Here is a 23,125-nt window from a genome sequence, read left to right as displayed (position 1 = left end):
TGGCAACCACCCTTTTGCCACACAGGATCTGCCCATATGCGCGCGCACCCGTTTGATTTGAGGAATTCAAGAGGCACGGAACCTAGCAATAGGAGATGCAAAACTCGACGCAGGTCCTCATGTCCAAGAAGTGCTCCTTGCCCTGCACTTCGACCACCCCGTCCTCGTCCTCTACTTCCTCGGACCCTAGTTGCACGGCCGCTTGCACGACCTCCTCTGCTTCGCCCTCGACACCGGACCTGTCCTCGAGCTGACGATGCGGTACTTGTCACCGGAGTGTAACGTTAGTCCTCATCAGAGTCAACAATGCTTTCATCATGGAAACTCTTACATGCAGAACACCATATATGTTATGAATCTTACACGAAATTCATCTTCATCACAGTGTAACTGATGGTAATGGAAAAACGTGTATCAATGCAACCTGTTTTTAGATAGTGTCTTGATAGTGAGTACTAAAATACATCTTATTTGTTTATATTCATAATGATAAAGTTAGATTTTTTTTATTACATGTGATTCTGACATGATGTCACTACATGCACTGCGCTCCTTCCTCTCCGCTCGTCTCAGGTAAATAATGCGTCTTCCAGCTCAGCGGTCGGAGTCGCGCGTTCATGTGTTTTGGGGGCGTGGCTTTGAAAGGAGCCCAGAAGGGAGGGGTGGAGTGAATGGAAATAATGAGCTGTCTTTAAAACAGTCGTGAGAGGTCTACAGACACTCGATTTTTATACTTTCTTTTTCAGAGTACTTACATTTTAATTATGTATTGATATATAAATAAAGTTTAAACAAATTTGGAAAATAAGTTTTTTAGACAATTCCTACCTACCCTACCTTTAAGTGCCTGGTTACAAATCAGGCAAAATCATTTTATTATATAAGTCTTTTGAACTACGTTATAACGACCATTCATGTATTTTAACTTATATGTTTCATATGTAACCAAAGCTATAGATTGTGATATTAAGCATTTCTCGTTCTTAGTTTTTTTTTTTTTTTGTTAGCTTACATTTACAATTCAATTACTATACAATAGCAGTCTGTCTTTCTGTAAAGCTGTGAACTGTGTACTGTGAAAAGCATTATACAAATAAATATATTACTTTATTATATTAAGGTGGGACTCATCTTTATGGTGGGACTCATCTCTTCACCACACTGGATTTACTAACAGCTTGTGCCAGCGCAAACTATCTTTTGTGTTAAAAAACTATTGTCAGAATTTACTAAAGACAAGTAGTGAAAAATTTGCGCTGAAAAGACATGGATAGGATTATTTTTGCATATGTATTTGTAGGAGTTTCCCTTTCAGATGCAAAATGTATGGGAGGAGAGTATTTCAATGAATCATGCAAGGTGATTTACTAAGGTGTGTGCTCGTCAATTTACTGGTATTTGCACCATTATTTAACGCCCCAAAAAAGCATGTCTTAAACCAGACGCTAATTTGTTCTGTTCTTGGTAGATTGTGTTGTATTGGTCATTATGGAAATGATCTGACTGTGTCTGTGTTCTTCAATGTATGCGTCATCAGTAGATCACGCACAGAAGTTTCCACTCCCAAGTCGTGAACTTTCCAGTTGCATTCTCATGCTAATTAGCCCTGTTTAGTAAATCTATCCCATAGTTTGCTAACGGTGCTTTCAGGAAACAGTTGATGGACCCAATTGACTTCCATAGTATTTTTTTCCTACTATGGAAGTCAATGGTTTTGGTTACCGACATTCTTCAAAATATCTTCCTTTGTGTTCAGCAGAAGAAAGAAATCCATACAGGTTTGAAACAACTTGAGGGTGAGTAAATGATGACAGAATTTTCATTTTTAAGTGAACCTTTCCTTTAAGACAAGGCCAAATATATGGCCAAAAGGGGTGTTTCATAAAGGCACTGTAGTAAAAAGGGTCAGAGAGGGTAAAAAGGGATGTGAAAAGCTAAACTCAGATAATTGTAATGACCCCTTTAAATGCACTTTTACCGTCCAGTGGGGCAGGAATGTGTTGTTTCAAAGACGTAGTGCCTGTGTGTGTGTGTGTGTGTGTGTGTGTGTGTGTGTGTGTGTGATAGCTGTCTCAGGTCCAGTGACTAAAGTGGTGTGTGTGTGTGTGCTGTGCTTGTCAGGGGAGCATCCAGTCGGCCAGCTCTTAATTAGAACTGGGAGTACCACACGCCTCCAGCAGAACTCTCAACAGTTTTAACCAGTCACTGACAAACCATGCAAAACTAACACTCTACACCTTCTCATAAATATCTGAGGCAGAGTAAACAGCACTACTTTCAAGGGTTACTTCATTGTCAGCATAATATTCATCTCAACTAAAGTGACATCACTGTTGAAAGATATGAAACATGTACTCTGTCAGGAGTAGTGTACTACAGGAGTGACTAGAACTGCAGCATTTCAAAGGCCTTTAATGTGTCAGGACACAATTCATTACATAACACAAGTATGCACTGCATCTCAGCGTTATTGCAGAAGGAAGCTAGACCTAGCATTAACTGTCGTCATCTATTCAGTTTCCCTTTTCAGGTCAACTAATATGAAGCAGCAGTTTGAAGAGAAACTTGCTGAGCAAGTGAAAGTTAGTTAGACTGTCAACGGGTAACCTGAATAACATAGCCGATGTAGCGGCGCAGAAATTTAAAGGTAACTATGTTTCCCCCTTCAGCAATGAAGTTATTATCTGCCAGACCGATGAAAGGAAGCACATTAAATCTGTACACTCGCTTGCAGCACACAGCTGCATTTGTGTAATTAAAGTATATTCCAAGTATAGAATTCTTGCATAGTGCATATGTAACTGGTCCTACTCGACCCGCTCCGAGCGGGATTCAATTCGGCGGACGCTAAAGAAAGACCGCAGCCGGCTAGCGTCAATCGCTAGTGCTCCTTTTGAGGCCAGGGGAAGTGAGGTTTACACGGACAGCTCTTACTGGCCTATAAGTCCGTTACATATATTGTGTAGTATACACTGCATACTTTAAATTTGTATGTGAATTCTATAAACATTTCAAACAGTGGAGCTGGTTACGTGATGCAAACATCAAAATGTGTTATTTACAAATCATGCACTATGGTAAAAGTGTTTTGGGGTTAAAACATATTGTAAAATAAAATCATTATTAATTTATATCTGCCCCTGTAATCATAATTTGTGTGAAAAGGAATTAAAGTGATTGGTGTTTTACTGCCTCTAGTGTTTATTTAAAGCAGGGGTTCTCAATCCTGGTCCTCGAGGGCCACTTTCTTGCAGAGTTTAGCTCCAACCCTAATCAAACACACCTGAACCAGCTAATTAAGCTCTTCAGGTTTACTAGAGAGCTAAAGGCAGGTGAGTTTGATCAAGGTTGGAGCTAAACTCTGCAGGAAAGTGGCCCTCGAGGACCAGGATTGAGAACCCCTGATTTAAAGGGATAGTTCACCCAAAAAGGAAAATTCTGTCATCATTTACTCACCAAGTTGTTCTTAACCTGTGCGAGTTTCTATCTTCTGCTGAACACATAAGAAGATATTTTGAAGAATGTCAGTGATCAAACAGTTGATTGACTTCCATAGTATTTTTTTCAATGTCAATGGCTACCGTCAACTGTTTGATTACCGACATCTTCAAAATATCTTCTTTTGTGTTCAGCAGAAGAAAGAAACTCACACAGGTTAAGGACAACTTGAGGGTGAGTAAATGATGACAGAATTTTCCTTTTTGTTTGAACTATCCCTTTAAGTTGGAAACTGCAGTTGTACATATAGGTACGTTTTTGCATTGATCCATCACCCAAGTGTTTTTTGCTTACTTTTTCATTATGCTGCGTATTCGGAAGTTCCACTTATTTAATGGACTGCTCACGGCATACTATATTATGGCATACTGTATAGTGTGGATTTGGATATGTGGAGCAGTTATTTGCCATTTAATCCAGTTTTGTGTAAAAATGTCTTAGTATTTTGCATCTAGATGAAATGATGACATGACATTACTTCTCATTTAGTTGTCACACTGGAAATTGAAGGTCAAACAAAACACAGTGCACTGTGGGATACATTAGTAAAGTTAGCTCTGGTACATTAAACAGCACATATTTGCAAATATTGCAAATAATATCCAAACACAGACAATTCCCACGTTGTGCTCAGTCTCCAGTAAAAGAAGTACGATGATATGCCATTCTGAACACACCCATCATCCCTTGCATGCCACTCACTCCTTAAATGAACCTTCTGCATAATGGACTCACATTGATGACCGGTTGAAAGCTGATCCACACGTACAACAGCCAAAGATCAATGAGAATGAATGTAACCTGACCTCTGTGCGTGTGTCTGTGTGGTGTGTGTCGGCACCATAGCCCCATCCAAAACATGAAAGACAAAGAAGAACAAACATCTGAGGCTGTGCAATTATCAGTGTGTTGCAGATGTGCTGCGACCCCCCCTTACGGGACCATTCGTGCTAATCCGATTAGCAGAGGCATTAATGGTCGTCCCATAGCAGTGGAAAAAGACACAGGCACGTGCTTATTTTGGCTCACTAGCTCTGAGTCAGACGAGGGACGTGGCGAACTCTGGGGGGGAAGCCAAGAGGAGGCGACGGAAGTCAACGTTGCCCAGATCGGTGAGGCGAGACTGTGTTTTGCATGATGCAGGAAAGTCTCACCGCACTCGGAGCGTAACAAAACACACAACGCTTCAAGTGGCTGATTCCTCAGAGGGCTCGAGAACACAAACAAAACGCAGTTGCCGTGGCGTGAGACGACAGAGAGCCAGACGGTAACCAGGTTGAGAAAAAAAACACTGAAGCAAATCCTGAGTTATCATTTTACATTAGTGCGCCTATATCGCACTATATGAATAATATTCATATTTTTCAGCCTCTTCGCAATATTCAATCTTGTCTTAAATATGCTTACTCTGAAATGGCTTAAAGGAGACATATCATGCTTTTAAATCGTTCCTTTTTACATATAAATCATACATTTGTAGTCTATATAAAGCGGAACTGCAATGCTTGGGTCTGAATTCCTCATTATTATAGCTCCACAGGCCCCTTTTTTACCCCTTTTCTGATGTGCGTCTGAGAGCAACTCGTTTTGGTGCGGTCTCTTTAAATACAATTGAGACACTTCATACCCCGCCCCCTCTCCAGGATGCAGAGGTGACACTCGGTTCAACTCCACCCCGTTCGGCCATTTTTGTAGTTTGATAGCAGAGATACGATTATCTAGCGGCACAGAAACTTTTTATTCACACGTTATTAACAAAATGTCAACAACGGAAGACTTGTCCAGCCAGCCTTACATGTTCGAGCCAGAGTCGGAGCCGGAGCGAGATGAAAATGAAGACGACGAACCTGCAGAACGTCTTCATATGGATGTATCGCAATGGTGTGTTACTGTATTTACACATGAAACTTTGGTCTTCCGACCTTTTACCACCGTGTCGATTTATTTTGATTAATATGTGCGAGGGAGAGAGAGCAAGACAGCGTCTAGTTTGGAGACGGTGTCTTGTTTACACTTTCGCCTGGCTCCGAAGAGAGAGAGAGTGCGTGCGCGCGACCGGGTCTCTCTCTCTCTGCTCGTTCTTTCAGTTAAACATGCGCTCTGTCACAATCTACATTAGACGGTGTAATGAAGCGTGTGGGTTACTACATCCAACAACTGAACATTTTAACTTACCCTCTCGTAACTTCTGCATCTTTTAGCTTGGACTACAAAATTGCAGCGAGAAATAAAAATGGCGGTTTGCTCGAAGTGTTGGCCTGGAAGTCAATGTCCTTATTTGGCAGTTCCGCTGCAAATACTGTGACGTAATAGTTCACAAAACGTCATAGATAACAGAAAAATCGGAACAGGTTGAAAAATAAGGCCAAAACAGAATATAAAGATATCAACGAAGCACCTGAAGAGAATAATTTAAACTTTTCTGTTCTAAACATTCCAAATATACAACAAAATGCATTTAAGGGCTAAAAAAGTGGATTTAGCATGATATGTCCCCTTTAAAATTGTGATTTTTTTTTTTTCAATCAAAGGATTTGTTATTGCCAACTTGGCTTAACTATTTAGCCACCGGCATTTAAAAAAAAAAGGTTGCCAGCCACCATCAGCATTTTTGATGATTTTCACAAAAGTTTCATGGCCCCCAGAATATTTTGTTGCATGAATATCTGAACATGCAATATACCAAAGATATATCATATCTTTATATATCAATATATCAGAGCCTCAGCATTCAAACAAACAAACAAACAAAAATGTTTTATTCTAGCTTGCATGCATTCTTTTATTTTTTATCAACATTTGAATGTGGGTAAGTTTCATAAAAAAGCAACATGTTGAGCAGAAAAACGTGTTTTTTCTACATCTGACTGACTACATCTGGATTGGATTCACAGCAATGAAGATCGAGTTCATCAAGTACATCAACACCCCCAAAGCTTCACAGTCCTAAAGCTCGTCCTGGATTGACATTTTATTCGGTAACATTAGGCAGTTTTTATTATTTTACATATGCATCTGCTTACATATGATATCGCTTGTTTCTACTGCTTTTTTCTTGTGTTTTGATCAGGAGATTCAGTTATCCATCGAAATTATACTGAATACAGTATTGTTATTATTATTATTAAATATTGAACATAATTATACTTGACCTCCGATACTAATCACCCAGCACCTATTGTAACACCTTACAAACTAGCATTTTACAAAAAACATAATTAAAAAAAAAACACACTCTTGAAATGGAGGGGTTTAGCTGAATGTCAGGGCAGTCCAGAACAAAAAAAGGGGAGTGAGACAGCTCTGACATTTCCACAGTTTGCCTGGAGCACTTACGTCCGCTCTAAATATTAGTGATGAGAGGAACTTGATGACGAGACCTTGCCTCTTGCCTTGCCTTACCCAGAAAAACTGAATCTTTTGGAGAAAGACAGAGGCACAGAGGAGCTGTTGACGCATGTCTTGTCTTTGGGGAGTTGGCAGAGCTCTCATCCATCACAGAAACATGCTGTCGGGTCACACCTGTTGTGCAGCACACACATGCACTGTCAGCACTCACTAACTCATTCCATGTAACCGCTATTCATGAATCAATACATCTAAAAGACCTATAACAGGTTCAACAAAAAAAACTACAGCATTGAATATTATTTAACTAAAGCACTTAAAGAACTGCAGGTAATACATTATTTTACAGTGTCCTTGTTACACAGCACATGTAGTTACTGTAGTAATAACAATAAATTATGAATAATAATAAGCAACTAACCCTAAACCAAATCCTAACCCTATAGTAAGTACATGTAGTTAATTATTACTTAAATGTTAAACATTGAAATAAAGTGTAACCGAACTACGCTTATAGTTTCTTGTATCACAGTGGGTAACACTTTATTTTACAGCATCCTTGTTACACATCTTACATGTACTTACTGTAGTAGTAACAGTAAATTACGCATAATTACAAGCAACTAACCTTAAACCAAACTCTAACCATAATTATAAGTACATATTGTTAATTACAATTACTCATTATATATTTGTATAATAACGCTGTAACAAGGTCACCTTCAAATAAAATGTAACTCTTTAGTTTAAAGGGTCATGAAACCCTAAACCAAATTTTCTGAGATTTTAACAGAGGTATGTGTGTTGAACACCATTGAAGACAATGTTAGCATCTGTTAGATTTAATAGTTGGGGGAAAATGGTTAAATTTTAGTTTTTTTTCCGCTATTTTCATCTTCCGGGTTTAAAATCTTCATCGTGTCGACGTCACAGGCGGTGTCGTGGCAGAGCACTATAGTACTTTGATGACTCATCGGTGTCTCATTATTATTCATGTACTGAGTTTTCTTATCCAATGAGAAGACACTTTCTCTTAATTATTCATGACACCACAAACTGTGATATCGCGTAGTAGATGATAGAGGCAATGATGGGACGCGCGTTTGTTTTCGTGGTACAAAAGTTCCAGTGCGTCTTTCCCCGCAATGCTGCCAGGGTTAGACTCCAGCTGCGGACGGTTGGTTGGCCATCAACCACGGACACATCTAAACTATGTGTGTGTAGCAACCATTCAACTGGAGAATGGTGGACTTCGGCCTTGTACACCAATGCAGGTTTCGTCTTGCGAGTGATGCGGTCCCGAGGACTTTTCTATCGCTTCAGAGGTGTGTCGTGTGTGTGTGTGTGTGTGTGTCTAAAATGTAACCCTGACCGTTTTACTGGCCTTTTGTTAAATAATCACTCGTTATTAAAATTTAGATATTTCGATAATACCTCAATTGTATGGAAAGTATGCTTAATTTGTGAAAATTTCTATGTCACTGTCCATCTTTATTATGTGTGTTTAGGGGGCGCGTAGATCAAGGCTATGTACGGAACGTTTTTTTTTTTTAAGCGGAAAATTTATTATTTTCAAATATATGCATTTATAGTGTGTATAGAAACAATTTATATGTTTTAAATACAACTATGATTACTGTAGGCTAATATATGTAGCAGGGCATTGTTACTTTTGAGAAAGGACAAAAATAAGGTGTCCGTGTATTTCATTAGACTTTAACTTTGCCAGCTATATAAAAAAAAAAATCTAGCATTTCCTCATGTTTTACCACTGATTTTTAGTGACAGTCGATATGCATGGGCCACTGGCGATGACAGTTTCCCCCCCACCCCTCTACCCTCTCCCCTGCCGTGCCATACCACACCCACTCCCCTTCCTTCTTGTCACAGCCACCACGCCCATTTAAGTTGCATTTTTCAAAAAGATTGTGAGCTAGACTTGAGCTGAAAGAGGGGGGTTTCATGACCCTTTAAGATGTCTTTGTTACACTGTAATTATACATTTAAGTAAAATTAACTTGCTAATTTAAGTAATTTCAAATTAAATTACATTAAACTGGCTTAAAAAATGAGTTAAAACTTGTATAATAGAAAATTGCTTAACTTATTTTGATGAGTTAAAGCAATGTAAAAACATGTTTTCATAACTTATAGATCATTTAATTTTTTATAGTGCAGTTATTACTATAGTAACTGCATGTAACAATGACACTGTAAAATAAAGTTTTACCATTGGGTATTGCTATTTCACCTTCTATATGTAAATTACCTCTGTTATGATTGGCTGATCACCAGCGTAGGAGTGGCCAAAATCATATCTCACAATGTAAGCAATTTTATATCACAATAATTAGATTAAACCACAATTATGCCGCATGTGCTGTTCATTGTGAACATAGAAAATTGATGAAATGAATGTGTTGATATGTAAATGTGGACGTTATATGTTATATGTTTATGACATCGTTGCCATCACATTAGAATGTCCCTTAAAAACACACACGCACGCACACGCACACGCACACGCACACGCACAAACACACTTACAGGAGGGTTACAATGGCAAGCCAGAGCAAATGCCAGTACATATAAACTGATCTCTCTCTTCCATTCTCTTGTTTTAAAACTCTCCATTAATAATCAATGCTAAGTGCTGGGAATCATGGTGATTGTCCTGCTTGTTCAGGAAGATGGGTGTGGGTCATATGAGTGAAAGATTGCATTGTACTTTACATAAAATTCCTATGGAGGCTTTTAGCAACACCTTAATTAGGCAATAAGGCCATTTATTAATATAGTCACAGATAATGGCCGTTTTTTTATCAAAATATAGCATGGTCCCAAGTGCCTTATTTTTATCATATGTGGTTACAGTACATATAAAAACATATAAAACAATTAAAGACTATAATTTCATTATAATAAAAGTCTTTTTCCCCCCATGAAACAAAAAAAAGAATAAGATTTTAACGACAACTATAATGATAACTATAGCGTCCACTAAGTGCGTGCTGTAGTTATGATCAGATTGCTTACAACATTTTTCATGAAAGACCTCTATAGATTTTTAAGATAATTTTTTTTTGACCCACTTAAGAAGAAAAGTACAAATTTATGACATTTGATAATTACTTCTACTAATTACTTAACTTTCTAATTTGGTTAATGTATTTTGGTTAAATGTACTGACAAGTCATTTCCATTGAAAGTGTAATTGATGTATTTAAATATATTTGTAGTTACACATTTGTAATGTTTCAATTTAATATATTTAAAATACATTAACTTTAAATGTAATATCGTTACACACTACAGTTCAAATTACTTTTGCACGTGCTTTAGTTTGTTAGTCAACACATCAAAATAAGTGTACTTTAAAGCATAAATGCTTTCTAATGATTTAAAATGTACTTTAAGGTAAAAATTGGTGAACATTTTCGGCCTCTTTTTTGGGACAAAGAAAGTCATATTTGGATGAATGCATGAAGGTGAATAAATGAAGAGTGAATTTCAGGTTGAACTATTCCTTAAAAAGCAGGAAAATAAAGACCTATTTCCCCGGTGAAACTGTGTGAGGTACTGTCATGCTGTCTGGCTCATCTGTGTCTGTGACACTACCCTCTGGAGTGTAAACCCGAGAACAGAGTGTTCCTCATCCCTCACGCAACATCCACACAAAAACACACACTGCTCTTCAAAGCTCGCATGGGCATTCACTCACACACACTTCATTACACCCCTTCAGGGGCTCATCCACTCACAAGCCAACGCCAAAAAAAGCATTTATTATTTACCTTTACATAATAGCCCTGGTAGATTTATCCTAATGCCTCCCGCTTGCATTTCTTTTCCCTTTTTTGTTGTTGTTGCTAGTTTCAACCCCCCTGCAGCTCCCTTTCTCTTTGTCATTTTCAAAGAAGGCGCCCCATTACGTAACGCGTCGTTTTCTCTGTGCATCTTTGAGTCTTTGTGTAAGACGAAGAGAAAGAAGCAGAGTAGGAGTGGACCTGCCAAAGAGTGTTTGAACACATGCTCTCCCCCATACACACACAACCTCAGTGTGCCAAGGCAGAGATTGATAACACTGCAGTCAATCACGACGGCCGAGGAATTCACACAGCCGACACCATCAGACTCATGTGGCGGAATTCAGAGAAACCCTATTAGTGCTGTCAGTCAAAACTCAAACAAGCAGCCGTGATTGGCAGAGGAACACAGGAAACACAGAGAGTGGCAGACGGGAAGTGCACATCATGAAGGCAGCAGTAAAGATAGGCTATGTTTGACAATAGTCCTACCACTACTAATACTAATAACAGTATTACTACTACTAAATAGTCCTTTTACAGTTTCTGCAGTATTCAAAATGTGTATAACTAGAGGACACTGTGCTGAGTACAGAAACACAAAATCTTTCATCTTCAAGATCAAGTCATCTTGATCTTTTATTCCTAGAGTGATGATTGAATCCGAAGTACTATACACTGTATAATATTTTTGGTCACACTTCAGATTAGCGTCCAATTCTCACTATTAACTAACTATTAACTACGAATTTTGCCTCAATAAACTCCTAATTACTGCTTATTAATAGTTAGTAATGTGGTTGTTAAGTTTAGGTACTGGGTAGGACTGATATTCTAGATTATGGTCATGCAGAATAAGGCATTAATATGTGCTTTATATGTACTAATAAACAGCCAATATCCTAGCAATATGCATGCTAATAAGCAACTAGTATATAGTTAAGAAATTGGATCCTAAAGTGTAACCATTTTTTAGAATTCCAAACTATTTTAGAATTTGACCTAATTCCTAAATATATATACACACACTGTATATATGTAATCATAAATTTACTTTTAAAAACCAAGGAAATTTATTTCACAAAAATTGTTGATACACAAGTACCATCCCACTGTATTGTCAGAATATGACTACTACTGATGAATAAACAGTATAAGGTAAGGCTATTAAACAGCAATCCCAAACTAGTTTTTGTTAATTCAATAAAGATGACAAGTTGGTATGAGCCACCACAGTCATTTAAAATATACAAAATAACACAAAGTGAAAATTAAGTGGTATTTTAGCATGGTATATACTATACTATACTATACTTGATTATTCTAATATGAACTGTTAATGAAACATATGGACACTCATCCTGATGAATAGAATGAACCTCATTCCAGTGAGAAAATCCTTCACAGCTAACACGTTCCAGTTACGTAATTTACTGGTACTTTTTGGTAATTTCACGACTTACTAATTGACAATATTACTACGACGTTGAATGCTCGTAATTTATCTGACAGGACAGGAAAGTTCATTTTTCAAGTTACAAATACATTATAACGGTTAAGCAAAGAGAACGGTTTGGCCCGACTACAGTTCTGTACTGAGTACATCTCTAACAGGTTCAGGATTGAAAGCTGGGCAGTGATGCTGAGATAGCATGACTCAATCTTTCAAGCTCTCGCCTCATCAAGGCAGCACTTTCACAATGTGCTTTAATAAAGAACTTCCGTTTCCGTGGAGCGGTGTGGCTGCAACAGCTGGGCTGTGAAAGCTGGAGCAGATGAGATGACGTCCGTAGCCCTCTATGCAGCTGAATGCTGTTATTTATTACAGTCATGCATGATCATTAGCTGGCGTGTTCCTCATCTCCACCCTCACACCAATCTCCAGGCACTTGGTTACAAAGGCCACGGATCACGGATCGTTCAAACTGACGTTAAATGATTCCATGCAAATGTTGATGCATGATTCAGAAGTTCCACCGTCTCTCATTTGCAATTTAGCAATTGGACACAAATAGGGCTTGAAGGTTTGTTTTCTTCAATAAATGGTCAGTGAAAGGATAACCTCGGGCTAATATTGATAAGTAGCTCATAATTAAAAACATTGTTTACTTAACAAACAGGATATCAATTCAAAAGATTAATGTCATAATCACTGTATAATTTGAATTGCTAGATACAGAAGGTCCGGACATTTGATGACATTTAAAGTGTTTAATACAAGCTTGAAGGTTGTTTTCATGTTATATAAACAAAATGTCTCAAAGGGGGCATTTGTACTTCTAATGGTTTAAAAGAAAAGTAATGGGACATGAAAGAATGTGCCATTTTATAAACCCCTAAACCACACAGTGTACAATACTGGTGCTTAAAATAACTAAAAACTGTATTTTATTATCAGTAGACAAGCATTAAGATGTTATTTGTTTGTTGCTCCAAAGCATGAATGATAAAGCTGACTTAGGCAGAGATCGATTAGACAGACAGCTCAAGGTCAGTACATCAGACCATCTGCTTATTGATCCTGGATTAGTTTTCTTGGAAACCCACATATATTCCAAGAAATTGCCTTATGTTCTTGATGGCATGGTGAAAAGTGTGAGTAGATGAGTTTAAAGCAGAATTAATAATGCAAGAGGTTCCTTCCTTCAGACAAGCAGACGAAACATCATAAACATTGCTTTTTATGCATGAACGTGATTCTAGCCAATCCATTCAATCAATCATTAGGGATATTCTGGTGTAGATGCCTTTATAGGTCTTATATTGAGTGATCTAATCTAATTTCCAAGCAGTGACCTTATGCTGTCCATCCTTGATTCATAGGAAGCTTCTATGCTCTCATATACCAGAAGGACAAATGCAGGATTAGAAGGAGTGAGCACCTTTTCCCCAAACACCATAAATAATTGAGCGCTAGCAGAGGTCATTTCTGGAGCAGGTCTAATTAAGGACGGAGGTGGAGCGTGGAGTCTGGTGGTTTCTGGTCCATGAAGGCTAGAACACCACCTCACCGGGTGCTTTTTTATGTGTCGGTCAAGACATGCTTGTGAAATGGCATGCTGTAGGTTTGACCAGAAGTGCACAGTGAGAAAAGTTCGGCCTACACATTTGGCTATATTTGCATGTCTTTGCATGTCAAAGTTCTCTCATTGAAAACCTTAACTCAGTCTGCTTGCAATCATATCGTTCTCTATAGAGCGCAGTTGAAGGGTTCCTGCTGTATCAGCTTGCTGATCAACTTTCAAATGCTTGGTCAGTGTCTACATAGCAGTTGGCAGGACGCTTATAGAAACCCTCCACCTTCCCCAGCTCCACCTGTATAGATCTGCTACGGGTAATTCATGTATGCTTTTGTACAGCAGCAAATCAATCGCTTGGACTCGGAACACTCGGAATAAATTATGCCTGTAGTCATATCTGCCTGTTATATCCTTTGTTTTATATTACAAATGGGTAGCTTTAGGGGTGGGGTTGGGTTCAAACATGCCTAAATAGTGTAAATAAAATAAATAAATGTAGATAAAATTAATTTAAATTAATTAAATTAAGAATCATAACCCAATTTATAATGTTATCATCATGATGATAACATTCCCATGTCCAACGCATCTATGCATGTATGACACCAAAAGTTTCTCATTGAAAGCAATGGAGTTCCCTGCTCGTCGATAACGTGACACCTAGGGGTACCTTTAGCGTCTTAATTGTGCCGCAGAAGGCACTTGACCGTGCTTCAGTTTTGGACGCCTTGGGAGTGAGAATGGGGTGTAAATAATTTGGAAAGCTAACGGATAGCTTTCTCCAGGTAATAGAGCTCATTGGTTGGTGAGTAAGTTATGAGCAGTGAGAAGGTACTGTAGTCAGCTAAAAGGAAAGCTGTTTCAGAGGTGGAGCAAGTTAATTAATTTTTATCTTTCAAAATAAGATCAGGAGTCTTGTATTATGAAAGTAAATAGGGTCAGTTATGAATTCTTGGAAAAGTTTACAAAGAGGCTAACTACTAACATGATACTGAAAGATTGTCAGTGGTTCAAGCAGAAAGCAATTTTACAGCCATAACAACAGCTTTTCTAAGAGGTGAGAGGTGCCTGTCTTTTTTTAGTCCTAGATAACATTAACCAGATTGGTGATAATGTGAACAGGCAGCTTTGGGATGATATCGTCATCTATTTTCATTCTTTCACAACTCGTCTCTTTCTTTTCTCTCCTCTCTTCCCATTTGGCTTGTAATCTGTAAGAATGTCTATGTCTGTGTGGACATGTCTGGTTTAGGTGTGGGGGGAGTTGGCTCCTCTTCCCCACATGCGGGGGCAAAAACAGGAGGTAATAGCTTGTGCTGTGCCCCCCGAGTCTTGCGGCGTGTGAATTACATCTAGTTTGGCCTCCATGGAGTCAAGAGCTCTCTCTCCGTCAAAACCATGCACTGTTCCCTTCCCCGTCATCACCAAATCCACCGAGATATTTCTGATAACATTAGGTTAATAGGTATGTGACCTGTGCTTTGTGCAGGAGAGAGAAAAAAGAGATGAGAAATACAGCAAGAGACATGTCTGTGTCAGACTTTTGAGCATCAGCATTAAATTCAGTTTACACTGCATCTTATTTTGGCAAAAGCCACCTGCTTAGCCACGAAGTGTCTGCCTGAAAGACCCGATACAAAGAATTTAGATTTACAAATACGGTGCATATTACTATGAATGGGATAAAAGTGCAACACGCAATATGGCGGAATAAGCCCCGCATTCAAAATAAGGGCCAGCCATTAGAAATTCCGGTTTCAATAGAAACGGTCAGGGCCCTATCTTGCACCCAGCACAATTTACTTTGTACACCGACGCATGTATCATTCCTATTTTGCACCCGACGCACAGCGGACTTTTCCCTCGACAGACGCACGTCGGTAAATTAGGGAATGAACTTGCGCTCCTGGGGACGGTTCAGCGAAAAGAGGAGGCGTGTTCCGGTGCAAACGTTCCCTGGTGCTATTTTGCAGTTTCAGAAAACAATTCTGCCACTGACCAGGAAAAACCTAGTCTAAAGTCAGTGGCGCGTTCAGATGCTATTTTAAGGGCGCATGCTTGGCCATAATGTAGCGTGTGCACAACGCACATACACTTTGCTTCTCTCATCTACACACAGACGCAGCAGTTGACATTTTTGCAAACCATACATAATTACAAGGAAAAATATTCCACACGAGGGAAATCATTGTGGTGTCCATGAAGATGTGAAAAAATGGATTTCTCCCATCCCCATACAATGTCACCTCACTGTCTTTTACGGCCTTGACGAGAACGTCGGTCTCCTCGGCTGTGAACCGCTCCTGGCGTGCGCCTGACAAATCCGCCGTTATAATAGCAATCCGCCATGAACAAGCGCACCTGCTCTTAAAGGGAATGTGAGATGATGCTCTGATTGGTTTATTTCACGTTACGCCCAAACCACACCTATGAGTAATGTAGCCACTTCAGACCAACCCATTTTAGATTTGCACGAGTCATTTATCCCGCCGGTATAATAGCAACAGCACCCGAGATCCGCCCACAAAGTTACTCGCGTTTCGCGTTTGATACTTGCATTTCAGATCATTAAAATAGGGCCCTCAATGTTCTGAGACACGCGCTTAGGACTGCACATGCGCATTGGTCTGGCCCAGCCGGAAAAATGCATTTTTTTTGTCATGATTTGAGTTGACAGATTTCATTGGTAATTTCAAATATGAAATTTAATCATAAGCTTGGTGAATAGCTTTGGATAATTTAATGTTTCCCCATTCAAAGAGATGGGAGTTGTACTTGCATGAATGAAATAGCTGCCTGAGAGGCATTTCAATGATGGCCGACGAGTGAAATGACTTCCCTTCAAGGGACTTTGCCTGATATAGCACAATAACCTGAGCATTACCATGTCTGTGTTTTTTTTATACAAACAATGGAAGTCAGTGGGGTCCAATATTGTTCAGCACCTCACTGACTTTTGTTGTATGGACAAAACCATTTCTTCAAAATATCTTCTTTTGTCTTCTTTTTTTAATGGCAATACGTGAAAAGCCATTATGGTCCTCGGTAACATAAGGCGGAAGATTGGTTTAAGATTTTGATGCCAGGTACACAGACTGGAGAACGGCAGGCATTCTCTGATCCACTTAATCCATGGAAAGGCAGTGACTTGGACCGACTCAAAACATAAGGCCACGCTCCATCCTGTGCCAGTCAAAACGCACAAGAACACAGCAGTGTTTTTCATTAGCCTCCCGATGGGCTGGGTTCCAGGGTCAGGATGGCAGCAGACCATTTGGGCATAGAGGTGAAAGAAGAGGACAACTGGAGAGGGCAGAGGGAAAAAAAGGTGGAACAGAAAGCCGGCCTAAAATGAAGATTGTATATGGAATTCAGGCTCACACAGATTGATGGAGGGTGGAAATGCTCAGCATGGAGAGAAGGCGTGTAAGACGTATGAAGGAATCACTTCCCTTGAGTTAAATAAGAGAGATGCTTGAAATTTAGAGAGATCTGCAGTTGGTCCCCCCAGGATTTCACGACGGGGAGTATTAATCTAGTTAGTAAATAGAGTATTAAACCCAACACTAAAAATGACAAACATCAGATATGTAGTAGAAAGAGAATCTGTGTATGCCTCATAAATTCACTGACACAGGTGCCCTGTGACTTCTGTGTGGACAGGGATGAACAAGCAACCAGAAAAGCATGTGTGTGTGTGTGTGTGCGCATGTAATTCGGTTTCTTCTCTCTCTCGCTCCACATCCCCCGCCTTATTCCAGACGCCGCCAAGTGAAGTTATTGCATGTGACACGCTCAGCAGTAGGAGAGGCTTGCGAGCTGAAAAAATTGCATTACTCAACAAAGCAGAATGCCAGAGGAACAAGATGAGATACATCTCTGCTTCTTGATAACACTGGAATTATTTAAGTAGAAGAGGGGGAGAAGGAGTGGATAATATTTTCCAGTCTATATTTAGATTGGGAGCAATTGCAGCAGAGCAGACAGGCGGAGCTTCTATCTGCTTCAGATGAGCTACACGGTGGGCCGTGAGCAGGCAGATCTATCTGTCTCTGAGCTTCAGATTAAACCACAAACTGAATCAGAGGGAAAACGGCAGTTCTAAAAGAACAGACACATTCTCATAGGCTGCATGTACACTGCATGTACATTGCAAGACCTAATGCACAGACACAATATTTTGACAGCAAGCCAATTTTAAATCCTGTCTGATTATATTCACTTTAAACTAGGGCTGTCGGTCAATTAAAATATTAAATCACTATATTAATACAGTTGCTTTTTAAGAGCAGACAACTTCATAATGTGTGTAATTATTGGGTTCACCAGTTTGTGTGGATGATACTCAAGGCAGAATATATATGTGCATATCCACAAAAAGACAATTTTTTTAACACAAGGTTGTAAAAAAAACATACCAACCTTGATTAGGTGGATCAAAAATTAAATATTAACTACTTCACTGTTATTAATTATAGTAAACTAAAATCATTTAAAACATTTTTGTTACTTGAAATAAAATAAATGTTAGCTGATATATAGGGCTGTGCCCGTCAACTTGACAAAATTCCAGAAGTTTTTCCACTGGGCATGGAATCTCTTCTTTCTTTTCCCAAATCTTCACTCATGTCTCACCTTTTTTCACAGGGGATTATAATCAATTCTTCCTTTTGTTCACTTTTTATTATTACATTTGCATCCTTCGGACGATGGAGACGGAGCCAAAGGTGGTGGAGCTCTGAGCACAGATGGCGAGCAGATGGAACTAGGAACTGGGAACTAACCCGGTAGAGCCGTAAGTCTGATGGTCCCAGGTGGAGCCAAGAGAGGGAGGAGCCAAGGAGGAGTCCACTCGACTGGTAGGAGCTGGATGACGGAAGACCCGAGTTGAATCCACACCACAGAGGGGAGGTTGAGCAGGAGTCAAGGGGTTGATGGGAAACAGCGGAAATGGGGCTAATGGACTGGCTGACATTGAAAGAGGACACAGGAGAGGGAGGCTGGGTGGGAACTCTGGAGACTTCGAGCTGGATGAAACCAATGGGAACGCAGGAGATACTGAGCTGGGCCAAACCAGTGGGGAGGCTGGAAATTCTGAGCTGGGCAGAACCAGAGGGGACAGGAGATGCAGGTAAACATTCTCTTCCAAATCATTTAGTAGGTCAGAGTCCAGCAGTAGCTCACCCTCAATGGTGGTAGTGTGGAAAGGGATCCTATCTATACACACAAACTCCAAGAGTACTCACACGGCAGATGATGTTGCCGGTTCACACACCTGGTCAGACATCTTGCAAGGCTCAGGCTCCGGGGGCTCAGGCTTGCTCCGACCTATTTTCCAGCGTGGGCTCATGCATCACTGCAGGCTCTAGCATTCGCTCCATGCAAGCTTGGTGATGGCTGGCTGGCTGGCTGGGCTTTGGGTTACAGGCTGTGATGAGCAACACTGCTAAGTCCATATTTAAATATACTTAATGGGAGGGTCCTGTATTCTGTCACGCACTGGCTGTAATGATGCACGCAAAGTTGAGGAATCAAACGAAACAGTCTTTAATAATAATTCCAACCGAAACACGTAGGAGAACTTCAGGAAGAAAAATAACCATGCTACAATAAAAGATACATGACAAAAAAAGTAAGGAAAACTCAGGGCTTAAATACAAAGGGAGTAATGAGGATACTAATTAAACAACAGGTGAACAAAATCAGTAACTATGGGAATAAACTAGTGAACCAATTACAGAGAACATAGGCAAACAGAAACAGAACATAGGCAACACGTTACATTGCCAGAGAAAAATATACTGTGTTAATTCAGAATTTCAAACATGTTCATCATAGAGGATGTGTATTCAAGTCACAGTATGTATGATTTTTATTTTTGAATTACTAAACCTAAGTGACCAGATAATAGATATGAATTAGATTCAGATTCATATTTGCAAGTAGCCCAAATCAAGAAAATCTGATCCTATGCCTTAATTGACCACAACTAATTCCAATCTAAAGCCAGATATCTGTGAAAAAAAAGTTGACAAAAAAATGTTTTTTAAAACTTTCCTCTTAATAATGGTCAATAATGTCACATATTGAAAGCACATATAGTCATATTTCACACCAAAATCAAAGGAACAAAATAAGAAATTCTATATTGCATAAAGAAAATAAAGAATATGTGAAATAATACACAGACATTTTCTCATGCCACTCATAAACTGGTAATATTCTAAATTATTAAAAACAGATTAAGACATTTGTTTTCTAAAGGACAAACGCACAGGAAATGAAGGCCTCGATATACTCACGGCGAAGTTCTTTTTTTCTTCACTTTCGATTGTTTAAAAGCAAGCAGATTTACAGTATTAAACATGAAAAAAAGTGTCAGTGTCTCTTCAATTAGAATTACAACTTCCTACTTCCTACTATAAAGTGACTCTCCATTGTATTCATGTTTTCACTTGAGGATGTCTGAGCTTGATGGACTGAACAGAAGAAATGAACCAGAGAAGAGTTCCTCCTCAACGAAGGCGGAGTCTCAGAGCCACACTTATTACTATTTTATCATCGCCACGGACCAAGTAGTTCGTAGCTGATGGTGCTTACCAGCCAGAGGGAAATTTTATGGAAGGAGCTTTGCCAAGCTGTTTCGAACTCCCGAAACAAACACAAACAAACTTCGTTTTGGCCTGATTTTGTTCAAAATGAAGTCACACCAGTTTGAGGATATGTGATTAAATGGCTAAAATGGTCTTCCACCATCATTCCAGAATTATCTCAAAGATTATTACATTCCAGAACCTTGCATGTGCTAAGCCTCTAAATCAGTTCACTTTAATTGCATTTACCCTTCCATGTTAAGACATGCCCACAGCTTCCTGTGAATGCCACTAAACTGCAATTACTGAGAGGCAAACGGCTCTGCTGGATAAAGCACATGACAAAATATGTCTAAATCAAAACTTTATCGATACATCGACAGCAAATTGTCCATCAGTGAAATATCTCGGCCAGGATATCTATTTTATCCTAAATTGCTTCAGTGCATTCTGCACCATGTGAACATCTAATTAGTGTCGTAATATTATACATTTTAAAAATGTGACTTTTGCTGTATTTTAGAAAGTTCCCGGACCAAAACAAGCTAAGCTCTAACAAAAATCTGTGTCTTCAGTGTATGCAATATTGATGTGCTTCCTGTGGATTGATTTTTCTCCATGTATCAAATCCCTTTTTCATATTCTTAAACATATCATACATAAATCACCAGATTTAACAGCATTCAGAAGTCCATAGAGCTTAACTCGAATTGATCCCGCTACATTTCTTTAATGCTTAAATTAGTGCCATTAAAAAGGCATTCTCCTCCTAATGGCTACATTACATTGCAGTACAAGTCGAAGAATATTAGTCACCAAAGTGCAATTAATTTTAACACTCCTAAAGTAATACATAGTAAAAATGACTGCGGTCATTAAAGCTTACCGGAAAGTACAAGAGGAGTGCTCCAAACATGATGGCCTCTAGCAGGATGAGTCCTGACGCTCTGATACTCTGAAACACATCAAAAAGAACATCACATTGGAAAACTTCTCTCCTTAAACTATTCTTTTGCTAGAAATGGGTCAGTGGAAACCTTCCATTTGTGACTACTGCAAAACTTATCCCTTTGCGCACAAATGCATTCTCCTTGGACTATTCTAATGTGTTCACAGGGGTTGATTCATCTTTGTTCTCTTCAGACTAATGCCTTGCCCTGGAATAACCCACCTGTTTCACAATGACATTCTCAACTTGATTCATTTTGAGTTTTTTTTTTTTTTTATACACTTTCCAACGAATATTAGAGAGGTGTTTGCCAAGCTAGAGCACAGTGTTCTGGGTGGTTGCTCAAAAGATTCCACCTCCAAGTTGTATTGATATTCTGGTAAATAAAACAAAATAAATTGTTACTGATGATAAAGTAGTAGCATATTTCAATGGAAAGATATTTTTACCATTAGTTACGTGAGGCAAAATATGTTAGAATCAAATATAAACTGAAATTCATGGCATTTCAACACTACTTCTACTCAGATATTTGAAGGCTGCTATCCGCCTTTTAAGTCTGGCGTTGTGCGATACCGTATCCGAGTTCAAACGCTCCATCAGATCCCAAAAGCAAACAACTCATGTGCTCATAAACGCACGTCCTGATTTTGCAGAGTTAGACGCGCATTCATGGGTCAACATATTTTGTTGATCCTGGAACAACATTCCTGTTCCAAAATGTAATGCTAACCCTATTCCTACCCCTAAACCTACCCATAAATCAGTGGGAAATGATAGATGAATAACACTGCCTAAACTTGACATAAACTTTAAACTTGTTCCTCAAATCTGATTGGTTGATTGGAATGTTGTTCCAGAATCAACAAAGATGTTCATCCAGGAACATGTTGTACTTGGTTCTGCCTCATAAACAGGGGTTGAAATAGTATTCTCACTTGAAACAGAGTGGAGCCTCCCAGAAACCGTATACGATATGTCACAACTTAACAAGCGGATTGGATCATTGAGGGTAAATATTATTATGCAACTACGCATTACTTTACGGGGAGCTTACGATCTACTAGCTACATTCAACCTTAAGAACAAATGGTGCAACCCGATAGAGTACAGGGTTAGTTTCAAACTAGCTAGAAGGTACTAAATATTGAGAAATTTATTTCCAGCAAATCTAAAAAAAAAAAAAAATTTCTCTGACAGTGCGGCATGTATATTTAGTTTGGCCGGCTAGCTCAAGTATGTCTCCTTTAAAGCAGAGAAAATGAGAATTCCATTAAGAGGCAACAGGTGAGCTGTCAACTCCTTTCTGAAATCAGACGGCCAATAGAAAGCACTTGACAGCGCGAGCTGAAACAGAACAAAATTTCTAATCCTAACTCTGTCGCTTTCATTTAGACTTCTCCAGCATTTATGGATCGCTTTCAGGCAGCGCCCAGACGGAGCATGCTTCCAGAGTAAATTAAAATGCTGGCACTATCAAAACTGAGTGCCCTACATATCGACAGCCTAAACGGCGCCTCACTGCAGGGATTAATGAACCTTCCTCGCAGTCAGTGTGAATCCAGTCCACTATTACTCAGACCACAGACTGCACGTCTGCTCAAGCTGAGACAGTAGCATGTGCGGTGTACGCTTCTGAAATACTCTGCGTATACGCCAAAGGTGTGTTAAGTGTAATAAGTAGCCGTCTGCATTCATAATCTGTGCACTAATCTACAGACTACTCCTGAGAGAGGAAAAAAATAATAATTTTAATGAATCCAATTAACAGGGAGACAATCCAGAGACTGGGCTTGCAATTAACAGACAGAATCAAAGAGAAGGTCAGTGTTAAAGTACAGGTTGGACTGAACCATGTTGGCAAATGCCATAAGTGACAGAAATCCTTAAAGGGACAGTTCACCAAAAAAT

At 39.2% G+C, this 23,125-nt stretch overlaps 1 protein-coding gene across 2 annotated transcripts in view; it reads right to left on the bottom strand.

The window, feature by feature from the left end:
* The window catches only part of gpr158a (G protein-coupled receptor 158a), a 103,452-nt gene that overhangs the window by 20,904 nt on the left and 59,423 nt on the right, over positions 1 to 23,125 (bottom strand). For both annotated transcript variants that reach the window (XM_079863831.1, XM_079863832.1), the window contains exon 5: positions 21,152 to 21,220. In XM_079863831.1, the coding sequence (XP_079719957.1) occupies positions 21,152 to 21,220 (69 nt within the window). The remainder of the gene's footprint in view (positions 1 to 21,151; positions 21,221 to 23,125) is intronic.

This window comes from Squalius cephalus (assembly GCF_949319135.1).
Source record: "Squalius cephalus genome assembly, chromosome: 25".
In the NCBI taxonomy this organism is placed as follows: Eukaryota; Metazoa; Chordata; class Actinopteri; order Cypriniformes; family Leuciscidae; genus Squalius; species Squalius cephalus.
The sequence above is the reverse complement of the archived record's forward strand: the minus strand, read 5'-3'. Positions and strand labels throughout refer to the sequence as shown.